General features: G+C 39.2%; 1 protein-coding gene across 2 annotated transcripts in view; it reads left to right on the top strand.

Annotated features, from left to right (window-relative positions):
• The window catches only part of Lpxn (leupaxin), a 31,330-nt gene extending 16,496 nt beyond the window's left edge, over nucleotides 1-14,834 (top strand). For both annotated transcript variants that reach the window (XM_048361642.1, XM_048361641.1), the window contains exons 5-9: nucleotides 3,530-3,697; nucleotides 4,549-4,722; nucleotides 4,809-4,890; nucleotides 13,605-13,753; nucleotides 14,059-14,834. In XM_048361642.1, the coding sequence (XP_048217599.1) occupies nucleotides 3,530-3,697; nucleotides 4,549-4,722; nucleotides 4,809-4,890; nucleotides 13,605-13,753; nucleotides 14,059-14,328 (843 nt within the window). In that variant the 3' untranslated portion in view covers nucleotides 14,329-14,834. The remainder of the gene's footprint in view (nucleotides 1-3,529; nucleotides 3,698-4,548; nucleotides 4,723-4,808; nucleotides 4,891-13,604; nucleotides 13,754-14,058) is intronic.
• Nucleotides 14,835-16,291: the final 1,457 nt, after the last annotated feature.

The following is a 16,291-nucleotide window of genomic DNA, read 5'->3' as shown; positions in this document are numbered from 1 at the left end:
CTGGGTAAGTAGTTTACCAAAATATGTGGCGAGGTTATGGAACTTGGGATGGATTCTGAGGAATGAAGCGGATTGGGCAAATGGAGGTGAGAAAAGTCCTTTCAGCTGGGATTATCCTCTGGGGCACACACACTGGAGACCTGATGATGCAGAAGGCCTGCTAGAAAGACCTGCAGAGTGAAAGAGAGGAGGCCAGTAGGCAAGCAGAGACAGCACTAGGGAAGACAAAGTAAGTTGCGAGCCCATGTGGAGATAAAAATCTGCCTCCTCATTCTTGCCCACAGACCACGGTCTGTAGAGTACAAATGGCAAGCTCTTATGCCCTGGCAGGGAATGGAGATCAGATAAGAGGATTTATAAAAAGAAAAGATGCCTAGAATCCTTTGGTTAGTGCTGATTTTGAACTCAGGACATGGGTGCTGTCCAGGATCTCTCCTTCCCTCCCCTCACAGCTAGCACTATACTGCTTGAGGCACAGCTCTGCTTCCAACTTTTTGGTGATTAATTGGAGGTAAGAATCTTATGAATTTTACTTCCTGGGCTGGCTTTGAACCACAATCCTCAGCTCTCAGTCTCTCCTGAGAAGTTGGATTACAGGTTTGAGCTACCAGTGTCCAGTCATATCTAAACATTTTTTTTGTCCTGGAGCTTGAACTCTGGTCCTTGGGTCTGTCCTTGAGCTTCTTTTGCTCAAGGCTAGCATTCTACACTTGAGCCACAGTGCCATTTCCATCTTTTTTTTTTTCTGAGTAAGTTATTGGAGATAAAAGCCACACAGACTTTGCTGCCTGGGTTGGCTTTGAACTGCGATCTTCATATCGCAGCATCCCGAGTAGCTAGGATTATAAGCGTGAGTCACTGGTGCCTGGTGGATCTATAATATTTAGAGAATTCAAACACTATAAATCTGGTTGGAGGCTTTGATACACACTTTTGAAATAACTATGAAATACTTTTAAAACACAGTATAATAATATGGAGGGCAGGGATCTTGTTTTTGTGGCTTAGTGTCTAAAAATGTACCTGGCACACTGTGAGTAATATGTATTTATTAGAGGGAAAATGAATAAACACCACAAACATTTTTCTTTTTTTCAAGTAATATATATTTTTTCTTATTTATTGTCAAAGTGATGTACAGAGAGGTTACAGTTTCATACGTTAGGCCTTGGGTACATTTCTTGTACTGTTAGTTACCTCCTCCCTCATTCCCCCCTCCCCCTTCCCCTTTCCCTCTCCTCCCATGAGTTGTTCAGTTGGTTTACACCATCAGTTTTGCAAGTATTGCTTTTGTAGTCGTTTGTCTTTTTATCCTTTCTCTTGATTTTGATATTTCCTTTTGCTTTCCTAGTTCTAATACCAGTATATACAGTTTCCAATGCACTCAGATAAGATACAGTGATCGTGCGGGTACAACCACAGGAAGGGGATACAAGAGGATCATCAACAATAGAAGCCACAGTTTCACCAAACATTTTTCTTTAATGGATAATATTCTTTGATTATCTGAGGCCCTCAGTAAAACTGGATAAATTTGCTCATTATTCCAAAAGTGATAGATAAAGTTGACAATAAGGTATTATATTTTTGTATGGATTTGGTATGTGTCTTGATCTCTTTAAATTTTAAGTAAAAGGTATCTGTTTTTTGTTTTGTTTTGATTTTTGTCTGTTGTGAGGCTTAGACTCAGGGTCTGTGCACTGTCCCTGAGCTTTTTTGCTCAAAGCTAGCACTCTACCACTTTGAGCCATAGTGCCACTTCTGGTTTTCCAGTGGCTAATTGGAGATAAGGGTCTCATGGACTTTCCTGCCTGGGCAAAATATCTGTTTTTAATAAGCTATATATTCACATTATACAGAAATCAAAAGTACAGAGAAGCCTATGCTAAACAGATTCCCATTACTTTTGTTCCCAGTCATCTAGTTCTGTCCCCTAGAGAAAGTTAGTATTTCCTGATTCTTATATATCTGGAATACAAAAGCAAAGCTATGTAGATGTGTAGATTATAGATATATTATTGCATTTTTAAATAACCAGTTTTCATACTTACTATTAGTCACTTTTTAAAGACCTTTCAAAATTAACCTCTCAAACATTAACATTATATAATGGAGGAAAAAAGACATCTTTCAGAGTATCAAAGTATCTTAAAGGGAGTTGAGCGTTATCATTGGTGAGATAAAGGTAAGGTTAGTCCAGGAAGAGAAAACATAGTATAAGCTGAATGGCAGATAACAGACAAGGCTCTGGAGAATGGCAGGAGCTGCTATCCTGAAACAACAGGTCTTGTTCTGTATATTGAAAGATGAGATTGGAAGGTAAAGTGAGAGCAGTGGATAGGAGGCTTTGAACATGAGTTCCATGACAGCAAATCTGATGTGCTGAGTGGTGGCAATGGACAACCATTGTAGGTTTTTTTTGTTTTTTTTTTTTAAGTATCCTATCAGCTAAGCATTAGGTAGATGGTAGTATTGCCCAGTTAGAAAGAAAGAGAGCCAGAAATGAGGACAACACGTTGAAGGACAAGTGAGGCATTTTATTTTTCCTAATGTGAAGATCTCCCTTTAAGGTTTATAGTAATTATGAACCTTTGAGGTCAATTATACTTAGTTTGGAGTTTTAAGTAAGTCCAATCCATCAGCATGTCTTATCCGACCTTCTCACCACCTTCTCCCAGGACACTGCTCATTACATGATAGACTCTGCATCTGATCTTGCTTTTCAACACTCAGTTCTCCACTCAGCCATTACAGGGATAATGAATCAGCTTCCTTCCCTCTCATGCTTGACATCCTTCAACAGCTCTATTTGGAATAAGGTCCTGTGTGACCCCTGCCTTTCTTTCCACCATCTTCTGCTTGGCTCAGTCTCAGTCAGTTTGTCTGTCTTCACGAACATTTTGGCTTTTCTTTTTGTTTTTGCTATTAATATTCCTTCTTTAGAAAGGCCTTCTCTGGTCACCCATACCTAAATCAATTCTCCTTTTTCACCTTACCTTCTATCATTTCTATCTCCATATATAACATATCAACATTTGTTTACCTGACATGGCATACATTTGTTTCATTTATTACTTATCAATCATCCTTATAATACAATTTTTACAAGGTTAGAAACTTGGTTTGTCTATGCATTACTTTATACCACATACCCAGAACAATGATTGGCACAAAATAAATGTTTAGCAAATCTGTGGATTAAGTGAATAAAAGGAAGACATGACTGATTATCAGCTGAGGGCACTACAAGAGCTGGAGAGGGTATCATCTTCATATACTCAATTTTCTAAAGTCAGAAGAGATTTATAAATAGAAGAGGATTGAGTAGATTTCATTTGGCCTGAAGAATTTAGAATGAAAGAACAATGAAAGTGCTGTTTTTACTGGTATTAAAATATTGGAAGTCTCTAGTTCATTAGAAGAAGGTTAGAGTACCAATATATCTGTCAGTAGGGGTGAGCTTACAGAACTGTGACAAGAGTAAAGTATATGAAAGCTGATTCATTCCATGATTATTTCCACTTACCAGGTTTCCGTGAAAGCAGATGCCAGCAAGAAGCCCTTGCTGGACAATCGGGATCACCAGGCCTCCTTGGACTCCATACTTGGGGGTCTGGAGCAGGAATTACAGGACCTTGGGATTGCTACATTGCCCAAAGGCCATTGTGCTTCCTGTAGGAAACCAATTGCAGGAAAGGTAGGGTTAACCTAGGTGTTGGTCCTACAACAGGTGTATCTTGTGTTTTTGTCTCTCTATACCACCAAAGATGGCTTTCTTCTTATATTCTGACAGTTTAGAATGCAATTGTTTATCATTTCTGATCACTTACAGTGTTCTGGGCCCTTGAACTGTGTGTTCGTCATTTAATTGTCCTTTTAGCCCAGTCAAGAAAATCCTTAATGTTCCTTTTCTGAAGATAAGGAAACTGAAAGCTCACAGAGATTAACAGACATGGCCAAGCTTTAGTAAAAAGCAGAAGATTTGGAAGGAGACAATACATACTTCTGAGTTAATAACTGCTTCCTGTATTGCTTTTACTGAGAGGACCTTGTTGACTACTCCCTCTATGCCAACATTTCAGATCTAAATTGTCTGATGACAGTTTTTAGTTGACTCTAACTTCAAATCATAGCAGCGGATTTTCTTTTTTGGATTTTTTTTTTTTCTGAGTCATCCTTCACCAAATCCATGAGAAAGAGCTAGAACTGATTCGGTGATGTGCTCAGAGGTGAGAAGGAGTAAGCACCTTTAGACTTCTCTTCCAAGGATGCCTTCAATGCGAAGACTGAACTTACCTCTTTACCACCAGTGTGTTCTTTGTTTTTTCTATCACTCCTAGGGCAGTAGAAGGAAAAACTATAGGCTTTTATCAGAGAGTTTGGTTAGGACAGTGGGTCCCTATACTATTGATTAAGTATGACCACAGACGCGGCCTTACCCAGAGTGTTGTCTACCTGGGATGCAGACAACATGCATGAAGGGCGCCCTCTGCAGTCCAACAAGCCCAGCCCCTTCAGCATGGCCCTGCTCTCCCGTGTTACCCCCAGGTAATCCATGCCCTGGGGCAGTCGTGGCATCCGGAGCACTTCATCTGTACTCACTGCAAAGAAGAGCTTGGCTCCAGTCCCTTCTTCGAGCGGAGTGGCATGGCCTACTGCCCCAAGGACTACCACCATCTCTTTTCTCCTCGCTGTGCCTACTGTGCCTCTCCCATTCTGGATGTAAGTAAGCCCCTCCCACCAGAGTTCTTTTGAACACTCTTGGACACCTGATCATATTTGACCATTCGGTGTTGCTCTTTTTCTAGAAAGTGCTGACAGCGATGAACCAGACATGGCACCCAGAGCACTTCTTCTGCTCTCACTGTGGAGAGGTATTTGGTGAAGAAGGTAGGCTTGGAAGTTGTATTTTGATTTTGAACTCCAGAAGCTGGTGAAGGGGAGGCCAGCTACGTTTTTCCTTGAGGCCTACCATCCACTACCACCTCAGTGCTTCTTCAGTTCTAGACCACCACTCCCTATTTTCCCCCAAATATTTATTATTTCCAAAACATGTATAAATATATAATTACAATTATAATTCTCAAAAAATACAAATGTTTAGTTTTACCATTCAACTATTATTTTACAGCTAATATTAAGTGTCTTGCTTTCCTAGCCTTAAATTCAGTTTTCTTCCTCCAAATTGTTTTAGCTGTTTCTTCTGGTATTTATTTCTATGTTTAAAATAGTATCAGTAGATATTATTTTTAACACACCATTATATATTGACTTTCTATCAGAGAAGATGAGATGTAGAGATTTTTATTACTATCCTACTCACATATTTCTCCTCTTTCATTCTCCCAGTGTATAATTATGTCATAATTAGAGGTTAGGCAAACATTGACTGTGTTCTCGTTGACAATCATACAAATATTGCTCACAGTAAAGCCATTTAGCAAACCATGATTAGAACAGCACATGGATATTGGGGTCAGGCTGCCTGGGTCACATCTAGGCTGTGGTATTTATTACGTGTGTGATACTGTTTAAGCCATTTACCCTCTCTGTCCTTCTCTTTCCTTGTCTGTAAAATAGGTCTGTAAAATAATAGTGGTGGCCACCATGCAGGGTTGTAATGAAGATTTAGAAGTAATCTATGTATAGTGTTTATAACAGTACCTGACACATGAAGGCAAGGTCATTGTTAGTATTACTGAGATTTTTTTTTTTTTTAGAAATCTATTTTTCCCCTAGAGTTAACATTTGACACTTTTCCTTTGTTTTGTTTTGTGCCAGTTGTGGGGCCTGAACTCAAGGTCTGGGTGCTGTACTGTCCCTAAGCTTCTGTGCTCAAGGCCAGCACTGTACTGCTCCAGCCACACCTCCACTTCTGGTGTGTGTGTGTGTGTGTGTGTGTGTGTGTGTGTGTGTGTGTGCTTAATTGGTGATAATAGTGTCACAGACTTTACTGCTCAGGCTGATTTTGAACCTTGATCCTTAGATCTCAGCCTCCTGAGTAGCTAGGATTACAGGTATAGCCTTTAGTGCCTGATACAGTTGAATATTTTAAAGAATTGCCTTAGTTTTATTGTACATATCAAGAATTTATTTGAGAATGCTGTGAAATCCTTCTCAAAATTGTCAGCCACATTTGGAGATAAGTTCCTTAGGAATGTGTTTTTATTTTGTTCTTGTTTTTGTTAGTCCTGGGCCTTTAACTCAGGGCCTGAGCACTGTCCCTGGCTTCTTTTTGCTTAAGGCTAGCACTCTACTACTTGAGCCACAGCACCACTTCTGGCTTTTTTGCATATATGGGTTGCTGAGGAATGGAACCCAGGGCTTCATGCATGCTAGGCAAGCACTCTACCACTGAGTCACATTCCCAGCCCTGGGCATGTGTTTTCAAAATACTATTTCTTGCTAGCGTATATTAGTTGTATAAAGGAAGTTTTATTTGTGATATTCCCATAAAATGGGGTACAATGAAGTATAAAGTATCTCACAAACATGCCACTTCTATCACTGTCGTTATCCTTTCTCCCTCTTCTTAAACAAGTTCAACAGGTTTCTCTGTTCTATTTTCATACATGCTTATAAGGTACTTTGTTCCTATTTACCCTCACTCACTCTTTCCATTTACCCTCTCTCACCCCACTCGCTGTACAAGCCCTCTAATAGAACTTACTTTACTTGTTCAGCTTTCATATTTTTAAATGTATATTTGTTAATTGTGCCATCGAATTTCACCATGGTATTTCATAGGTACATGCCATGGTACTGGGGAAACGTCTTGTCTACATGCATTAGACTAAAGCAAGACCCCTGCTGCTCTCACCCTGTACAAAAATCAACTCCAAATGGATCAAAGACCTCAATGCAAGATCCGAACCCTTGAAAGCACTAAAGGAAAACAGGGAAAATTCCAGAATATATAGGCCTCGGTAACAATTTTCTGAATAGGTCTCTCCAAAGATTCTTTATTCACAACATTTTAATTATTTGCTTCTGGTGATTAGATCATCAGATAGTATGAAACGAATTCCATCTTGTCTTTTCATTCAATTTTTCCTATAAAAATCATGAGAAATGGGCACATTTGTAGCCAACAGCATTGCAAGTAATTTCCAACTGCTTCTCTCTATTCAGCAGTCCTAGGCCCTGTGGCCTTTTCCCAGGGATGAGTGAGATACCATCATATGAATTCCACAAGTGTCCTGACACACACATATAATTTTCTCAGTGGTCTGATTTAAGTCCCTTTCTTGACCTAAGGAGCACCCAGCGTACAATTTTACACAGACATCTCTCTCTTGATTGTCTTTTCTCTTTGCCTGTTGTCTATCCTCAGTGTGAGTGAAGAGTTCAAGATTTATGCAAATAGTACTTGGCTATCTTTTTGGAGGATCCTTGCAGCTCTATTTTATTTTGGTACCTTGCACATTTCTACTGTGCTGTTGATTGGAGTTGGACACCAGTGGCCCATACCTGGAATTCTAGCTACTCAGAAGGCTAAGAGTGAAAGGAACATGGTTTTGAGGTCAGCCCAGGCAAAAAAATATCTAGAGAACTTATCTTGAAACTAACCAGCAAAAAGGCAGGGTTGGAGATATAGTTTTAGTGGTAGAGTGCCAGCCTAGCAAGCTTGGAAGCCATGAGTTCAAGCTCCAGTACCATCCCCCAGAATGCTAATTAGAAGCCCTTAGAACTTGATGATTGGCAGACTCAACTACATAGTAGTCTGGTATGATGATTATGGCCTTGTGGTCTAGTTTCTACTTTGCCTTAGCCCATTATCTCCAGTAAATATTAATTAAAGAGAGATTCTCTCTTAGGTCATTAAACAGAATAAGAGAATGGCATTTTCATCATTCATCATGTCAGCTTTTGCTTAATTCCAGGTTTTTAGTAGAGATCTTGACTACTTTCTTCAATATACTTAGTATTTTTGAATATTGAGAGTCTTTGGTTTATCTTTTCCAGAAATAATCGCTGTATTTTCTTGTAGCGTAGGATGTATAATTTTTCAATGAATCTTCACACTTTCAAGTAAGCCTACTTCTAGCCTTAAAAAGTATTTTACACAATCAGTTCTTGAGCATCTCTGATGTAACGGAGCTCAGAAGGGCTTGAGGGTTTCTTGTTTGTTTGCCTGCTTGCTTTTTTTTCCCCTAACCATCTTCCCTTTTCAGTTTTCTAATTTATGTAACACAAATTGCTATTTTTTTCAGCACTGGAGTTTGAACTGTGGGTCTTGTAGTTTCTAGGCTGGCACTCTGGTATTTGAGCCATGCCTCTAGGCCTATTTTATTTTGCTGGTCTTGAGTCTTGAACTCTGGGCTTATGTACTGTCCCTGAGCTCCTTTTCCTCAAGGCTAGCACTCTACCCCTTAAGCCACAGTACCACTTCCAGATTGTTCTGCAATTTAATTGGAGCTAAGAGTCTCACAGACATGGTTGCTCAAACAGCTGGCTGGCTGGCTGGCTTCAAACAGCAATCCTCAGATTCAAGCCTCCTGAATAGCTAGGATTATAGACTTAAACCACCGGTGCCAGCTTCTAGCCCCATTTTTTTTTTTTTTTGCCAGTTCTGGGGCTTGGACTCAGGGCCTGAGCACTGTCCCTGGCTTCTTTATTTTGCTCAAGGCTAGCACTCTGCCACTTGAGCCACAGTGCCACTTCTGGCCGTTTTCTATATATGTGGTGCTGAGGAACCGAACCCAGGGCTTCATGTATATGAGGCAAAGCACTCTTGCCACTAGGCCATATCCCCAGCCCCTTTGTTTGTTTTTTTTTTGGCAGGTATTTTGGAGATGGAACATTGAAAACTTTTCTGACTTCAAACTGTGATCCTCCTGTTTTCAACTTTCTAAGTAGCTAAGATTACAGTTATGAACCACCAAGCCCTGCCTCAGTCGCCACTCCTGTAACCAACTTAAAATTTTTGAGACCTTCACTGCTTTCTCCTTAATGGCATCTCCTTTCTTGTCCTTGTGGCTCTTTATATTTTTAATAATTACTTGATTGTAATATTAGTGATGTTTTCAAGAAGGGGGAAAAATAATCCTAAAATGTAGACCCTCTTAAATATCAGGCATATTACAACATTATGAATATTGATAACTGCTCTTCATTTAATCTCCACAAAAACCTAGTGAGAACCATTTTATTCCACATTCTACCTAGGGGTAGATGAAAACGAACCTTAGGAAGGCAAGATTATCTTCTTACAGTCATATAACTAGAAGGAGATTGACGAGATGGGCTTTAAAATCTGGTCTTTCTGTAAATTCCTTTTTTTTTTTTCTATATGGAAACTAGCCTCACCTGCTGTTGAATCTCTTTTCTTTTTTAGTCCCAACATGAGATGCTTGAAAACATACTCAGGTCCAGTAGCATTGACATAATCTACTAGCTAAGGGCTTTGTCATAATTTGCTTCTTCACTGGAGCTTGGCCAGTGTATTTCACAAATCGTTAGGTATTTCATTTCCAGATTGTACTTCAGTGAAGCAAGGTGTTTGCTTTTTTATTGGGAGTTAGCTTAAATCACACATGAAATATATCAGTAAAACATATCATATTGGTAGCCATAGACATCTGAGAATTATTAGTTGAGTAGAATAATCAGTGAGTTAGTACAGTCGACAACACATTATGATGTAGAAGTTACAGGGAAGCTAAACAGGTGACTGGCCCATTTAAAGTAGGGCATACAGGGTAACTAGAAAGCATAATGCAAGTATAGCTACTTTCGGTGGTCTTGATTTGGACCCCTTAGAAATAGGCTGATAAAGTCATTTATGACTTCATGTAAACATGAAACTGCACATATTTATTAATTGAGGCACCTGACAAAAGGGGCTTTTTATTAAACAGGAGCATTTTAAAAGGTTGTGTTTCTGTTTGTATCTGTGCTTTCTTATAAATGATTCTCCTATCATGTGGTCAGTCCATTAATTAGTTATTTTCCTGCCTTTACCTGTAAGTCACATAGTCATACTCAGAGTTTCAATAATGACAGTTTAACCACAGAGCCTCCTGGGAAATTAAATTCATGTGCATTTTCTTTTCCAGTTCAGAGGATTCCTCTTTAAGCCTCAAGTGTTGAAGCACACTTGTCCTTAGCATCCTCCTCCAGGGGCTAGGTCCTCAGTGCCTACCTGTTTTTTTTTTTTTTAATTGTTCATTATCCAAGCCATGTAGATGCTCCCTAATTTCCCTCGTGGCTGAAACTCTCACCAGAATAAAAAACCCCTCCCTCTCTCTGTGTGGCACTTTTAATTGTCAGTGTTACTCATCCATTCTCCAGAGGTAATTGGCCCCAGAGTGAGCCTCTGAGAAAGTACTGAAACTTTGTCAATTTGTTGAATTACTAGGTGCAGGGGTATTGCAGTAAGTTTGGCTGATTGCTTTTCATTCCTTTCCTGAGACTTGCCCAGGTTGAAACAGAGGCTGTTACTTCCCCACTGTCTCACTCTTGAGAATAACTGCCCTGGATAGGCCTTAGATGAGGACGATTCCTAGGTTAGTTGGTGAGCCATTTAGCTTTCTTAAGTAATACCAACATAAAGACAGGCTCGGATTTATGTCACTTGCTTTATGCAGGAACAGCATTACCTAGAGACTTGTTCAAAATACAAAATCTTGGGGAGCCATCCTAGAACTAGTTCCTCAGAAACCTTAGGAGACAGGACCAAGCAATCTGCATTTTAACAAGTTCTTAGGTGAGTAATACATACAAAGGCTTAAGAAATACTGTGCCACACAAAAGCCAGAGAGATAGTTTCTCTTAAACAATAGGATTTATATTCATTCCTTGGAACTGACGATAGAAGTCCTTTGAAAAAGTAAAACAAACACACATTCATGTGGGCTTCTCTGTAGCTTGGAGAAATTAGAGGAAGAACCAAGGGTAACATATTTATACCATTACTAGTTTAGATCGTTAGATCTATATGCCTCAGAATTCTGCTCAATTATTTGCTTCTCATGAGAAAGCACAGGCAAACCCAGCATTACATATCAAACTATGACAGAGGCAAGGAAAAGTGCATCTATATGACTTTGGTCCCAATTCCTGGTTGATATGATTGCAATTTTGTGACCTGGCCACTTAGCATACAGTAGACTTCTAGAAAGAATGTTTCTTGGGTAGGTAAATGTGTATACTTTACTTACATACTGTTTTATTATGTCTGTAATATTTGTGATCAGCTGATACTGTCAGTTCTCACAGAAAGGTCAAGTTTAAAACACATTCAAGCCAGAGGCATGACATTGAAATTAGGCCTGGATCTGTCTCCACTCCTTCACCAATTGATTCATTGTAGCTTCTCTGAGCTTCCCTTCTCTTCTTTGTAAAATGGGGCTAAAACCTACTTCAAATAGTTGGACTTAGTAGTTGAAAACCTACAAAGCATTGGAAACAGTACAAAGCAACTGTTCCATAATGAGATTGATGATAATTTCATATTCATTGTAGGCCATCATTCTGAGTGAGTTCTAAGGAGAATTCCTGACCAGGAGGTTCAACTATTTATACATATTCTAGACAATAGTATACCAAGACTCTTAAGTTACAAAATACTTCTGGCCATAAATTTGCTATTTTAAGATTGTTCACCTGAAAGCTATTTATTCAGCAACTATTATGCATGTGTTAGGTACTATTACAGGTACCGGGCATAGAATGACAAAATGGAAAGTTTCCATTCTGATGGTAAACATTCAGATATCTTCAAAGACAATAAAAGTAGCCAACCAACTACTAACTCACTCTGTATGTTAAAGGAGAGGGCATGATTAGGTACTATTGAGAGAGGATGCCTGGTTGGGCCACTTGTTCTCTTAAGCAATTAACTTTATTACCAGGAATAGATGAATATGTGAATCACTCCATATTTTCAGCATTGGATATGTTTAACAGTTTTTAATACTTGACCTCAAATGAGAAATTGAACTACTAATTAGAAAAAATTAGAACTTCAAACTGAAATTCTCCTGTGACCACCCCGAGGACTATAGGAATGCATTACCAGGCATGACCCCAGATTATTTCTATTCTATATATTTAATATTTACAGCATACTGATTTCTTATACATAGTAAGGTACTATGTTTTCTTGCAATGCCACCTTTTTAAATGTATGGTAAGAACATAAAAATACCAGAAATCTAGTATATGTGAAAACAGATTTTTTTGTGTGTCTTTAGAATAATTAAGTCTGAATTCTTAAAATATTATGTTTTAGGGGCTGGGGATATAGCCTAGTGGCAAGAGTGCCTGCCTCGGATACATGAGGCCCTAGGTTCGATTCCCCAGCACCACATATACAGAAAACGGCCAGAAGTGGCGCTGTGGCTCAAGTGGCAGAGTGCTAGCCTTGAGCGGGAAGAAGCCAGGGACAGTGCTCAGGCCCTGAGTCCAAGGCCCAGGACTGGCCAAAAAAAAATATTATGTTTTAGAGAAGACATTTTGCCATCATTTTGCTTTTGGTTTTTGCAGTGTTGAGAATCAAACCCAGGACCTTGTACATGGTAGGCTGGCACTCTATCAACGAACCACATCCCCAACTCAAAATATATTGCATTTCAAAGTCACTTGAATGAATCTCTTTCTTTTGTCATGTTTATTCAATATATGGTTAATATATTTCAACTTGATTTTATGTTTAAGGATTATTTTTTACTTTTTAATTTTATAAAACAATAATTCAAACAACTAATACATTTATTAACATATTTATTAGCTCTTTGTATTGGCCATGCTTTATAATTAGCAAATATTTTTTTCATGTTTGGCTTTGTTTACAAATGTATCATATATAAACTGATATTTAATTATTAATATTATTCAGTGTTAATATTTATAAATCTATAAATTACTTATAAATTAATGAAATTTGAAAATGTATATGTGTGTGTGACACTCACCTTAAAAACTGGAAATTTGAGCATTATTTATGGTAGTTTTCTCATTTCCAGATTAAATTGAAGTGTTTTTGCAATTTGAATGATTACATTTTGGTCTTGGATCCATTTGGAAATTATTATTTCGTAGTATTTTATTTTACAATATAAGGTACTATTTTTTTTCTTAGCTCCTATTTTAGATACTGGAGGAAAATTGGTGGCCAGTCCAACAATGTTCAGTTTATCTTGGGGCTAATGTTCAGTGAGGGAGACAGGCTGAAATATTATTCCAGATGATAAAAAGCATGCTGTAAAGACAATGAGAAGAGAGGAGGTAGTAAAGAAGGACTGAAGAGACCCGCCCCTCTGATAAGATGACCTTTGAGCTGATTCCCAAGTAGGGAGAAGAGGCCAACTGTATCAAGGTCTTTCCAGGCCAACCAGACACTTAGTAGAAATGCACTGAAGAGGAATAGCCATTAGCAGGGATTAAATGCTAACTGTGCTCCATCCACAAGGCGGAAATATTTCACCTGGGTTACTTCGCTTATTTATTTCAACAACCCTTCAGTATTGGTATCCTTAATTAACCTGGCTTTGAATAAGGATACTAAGTTTGGGGAAATTAGCTCTTTGGCCTCTTCTTTCTTCCAACAGAGCTTTAAGGACTCAAACTGACCCTGTACATCCTGATTTTTATCTCTCCAGGCTTTCATGAGAAGGACAAGAAGCCATACTGCCGAAAGGATTTCTTAGCCATGTTCTCTCCCAAGTGTGGTGGCTGCAACCGCCCAGTGCTGGAAAACTACCTGTCTGCCATGGATACTGTGTGGCACCCAGAATGCTTTGTGTGTGGGGTGGGTATGCTCAGTTGTCTTTTCCATTTAAAGGGGGAAAAAACAGGGGTTCTTTAGTAACAGGCTTCCCACCTCCTGGGAAGGAGTTCGTGGGGTTTCCTAAAGGAGAAATGAGAGACAGTGCCTCTTGCCTTTGCCTGTTTGTGTTACAAGTGGGCAATCCAGTCTCCACCTGTCGAGGACCTGCCTGGCATCCCTACACCCAGAAGACACTGGCAGCAATTTCAAGGCCAGGATATTTGCTTTGCTGACATTTTACTTCTTGATATATGCATGCCCTTTCTCTGTCTTCTCTCCACCCTCAGGACTGCTTTAGCAGTTTTTCTACTGGCTCCTTCTTTGAACTCGATGGACGGCCATTCTGTGAGCTCCATTATCATCACCGGCGAGGAACCCTCTGCCATGGATGTGGGCAGCCCATCACCGGCCGCTGCATCAGTGCCATGGGGCACAAGTTCCACCCTGAGCACTTTGTGTGTGCTTTCTGCCTGACACAGCTGTCGAAGGGCATCTTCAGGGAGCAGAATGACAAGACCTATTGTCAGTCCTGCTTCAATAAGCTCTTTTCACTGTAAATGTACCCAGTTCACATCCTCCTTAAATTTTTTGCTTATAGAATTTAGACCAAGACAAGAAAGAATACACTGCTGTCATTGACCTGCTCACGAGGTTGACAGAGAATGAAAAGGTGATGATCAAATATGGGAATCCCATGACTGGGCTTGCAATCTTACTTTTCAGACTCCATTCTTTGTTTTAAATTCAGGTAGTTGGATTTAGATCTGGATTCTGCTGTCTGGTTCCTCCACAGATGTATTTCCCACATTTGCAATCCATTCCTCTCCTGCTGTTCACCCCTCTCTCTCTCTTGCTCAGATCTGCTGTGCACCCCCCTCCCTGGAATTTCTTTTCCCCGTGAATTAATGTTGGATCATCACTGCTGTGGTTTTTCTCCTTGCTTAGCAACTTTGATAGAACTAGTAAGCATTTTGCATCTTCTTTCTATACATTTCTCTTTTTGATAGGGAAGTAGATTTGAACTAACAGCTTTGATAAATAAAATGGCTTGTGGTTTTAATGACTCATTGTCATATTACTTGGTAGCTAAACTTTCTGTTTCCCGAGTTAACTAGGTGATATTTGCAATTAAATTAATATCTCCCCTTCTCTTTCTATAAAACAGGCACTTAAAAAATCAGTTGAAATTAAATGGAGAGACTCTTACTCTTTTACTCTTGTCTTTAGCTTGAACATAACCATTTTGTTTTATTTGAACTTATATCATTGAATCATCTTAAAATGTTGTGTTATTTGCATAGAAAATAAGGCTCTCCATTAGGTAACTTACAAATTCATTTCTTAAAACAAAAGCACAACAAAATACCACACATTCATTCCTTACTTTCTTTTGTCTTTTATACCTTTTGCCTTCTTCTCCTCCCTTCCCTTTTACTTACTTCCCTCTTTTCTTTTGAAGATAGGGTCACACTAGGTGGCTTAAGCTGGCCTAGAACTTGCAGTTTTCTCCCTCTGCCTGGCTAAAAATTCATTTCTAAAGTAAAAAATAAGACACATGTCTCTCTCAACTTCAAGGTTGCCTCATAAGACAAGTGACATTCTCAGAGCTTCTCTAAAGAAAGATATTATAATACAAGTGCACATGAACTGTTTTTAGCTAGGACAAAGCTATTGTAAGTAAATTTCTAGAACATTTACAAAATATTTCTGATTTTCTCATGGCCTATCTATTTGTAAAAACTTAACATGAAGTCAGCCTTCTATAAATATTGATATGATCCAGACCTAATTCTGTTAAGATATGTACTATTACTATGTGTTTCTTTCTATGGCCTTAAAATAATTATAGGGTTGTGTGCTGTAACAATAAAAACAAGTAAACAAAAATCTGGAAACAATTTTAGAAGCCTATATGCTGAAATGTTACTGACAAAAGTCTTTCACTGGCACTTTAAAAAAGAAAGACTCGGGCTGGGGATATAGCCTAGTGGCAAGAGCGCCTGCCTCGTATACACGAGGCCCTAAGTTCGATTCCCCAGCACCACATATACAGAAAACGGCCAGAAGTGGCGCTGTGGCTCAAGAGGCAGAGTGCTAGCCTTGAGCGGGAAGAAGCCAGGGACAGTGCTCAGGCCCTGAGTCCAAGGCCCAGGACTGGCCAAAAAAAAAAAAAAAAAAAAAAAAAAGAAAGACTCGTAATGTGGCTTAGTGGTAAGAGTGCTTGCCTAGCATGCATGAAGCCCTGGGTTCCATTCCTCAGCGCCACATAAACAGAAAAAGCCTGAAGTGGTGCTGTGGCTCAAGAGGTAGAGTGCTAGCCTTGAGCAAAAAGAAGACAGGGGCAGTGCTCAGGCCCCGAGTCCAAGCCCCAGGACTGGCCAAAAATTTTTTTTTAAAAAACAGGACCAAATTTGTTATCTTTACATGGAAGAACTGAAACAGATTGAGTTGGAAGAAGGGAGTTTTGAGAGTTAAAAGGAAGTAGTGAGAATTCGTTTTATAAAACAGGAACTCCAAATG

Source organism: Perognathus longimembris, chromosome 13 (assembly GCF_023159225.1).
Source record: "Perognathus longimembris pacificus isolate PPM17 chromosome 13, ASM2315922v1, whole genome shotgun sequence".
Lineage (NCBI taxonomy): Eukaryota > Metazoa > Chordata > Mammalia > Rodentia > Heteromyidae > Perognathus > Perognathus longimembris.
The sequence above is the reverse complement of the archived record's forward strand: the minus strand, read 5'-3'. Positions and strand labels throughout refer to the sequence as shown.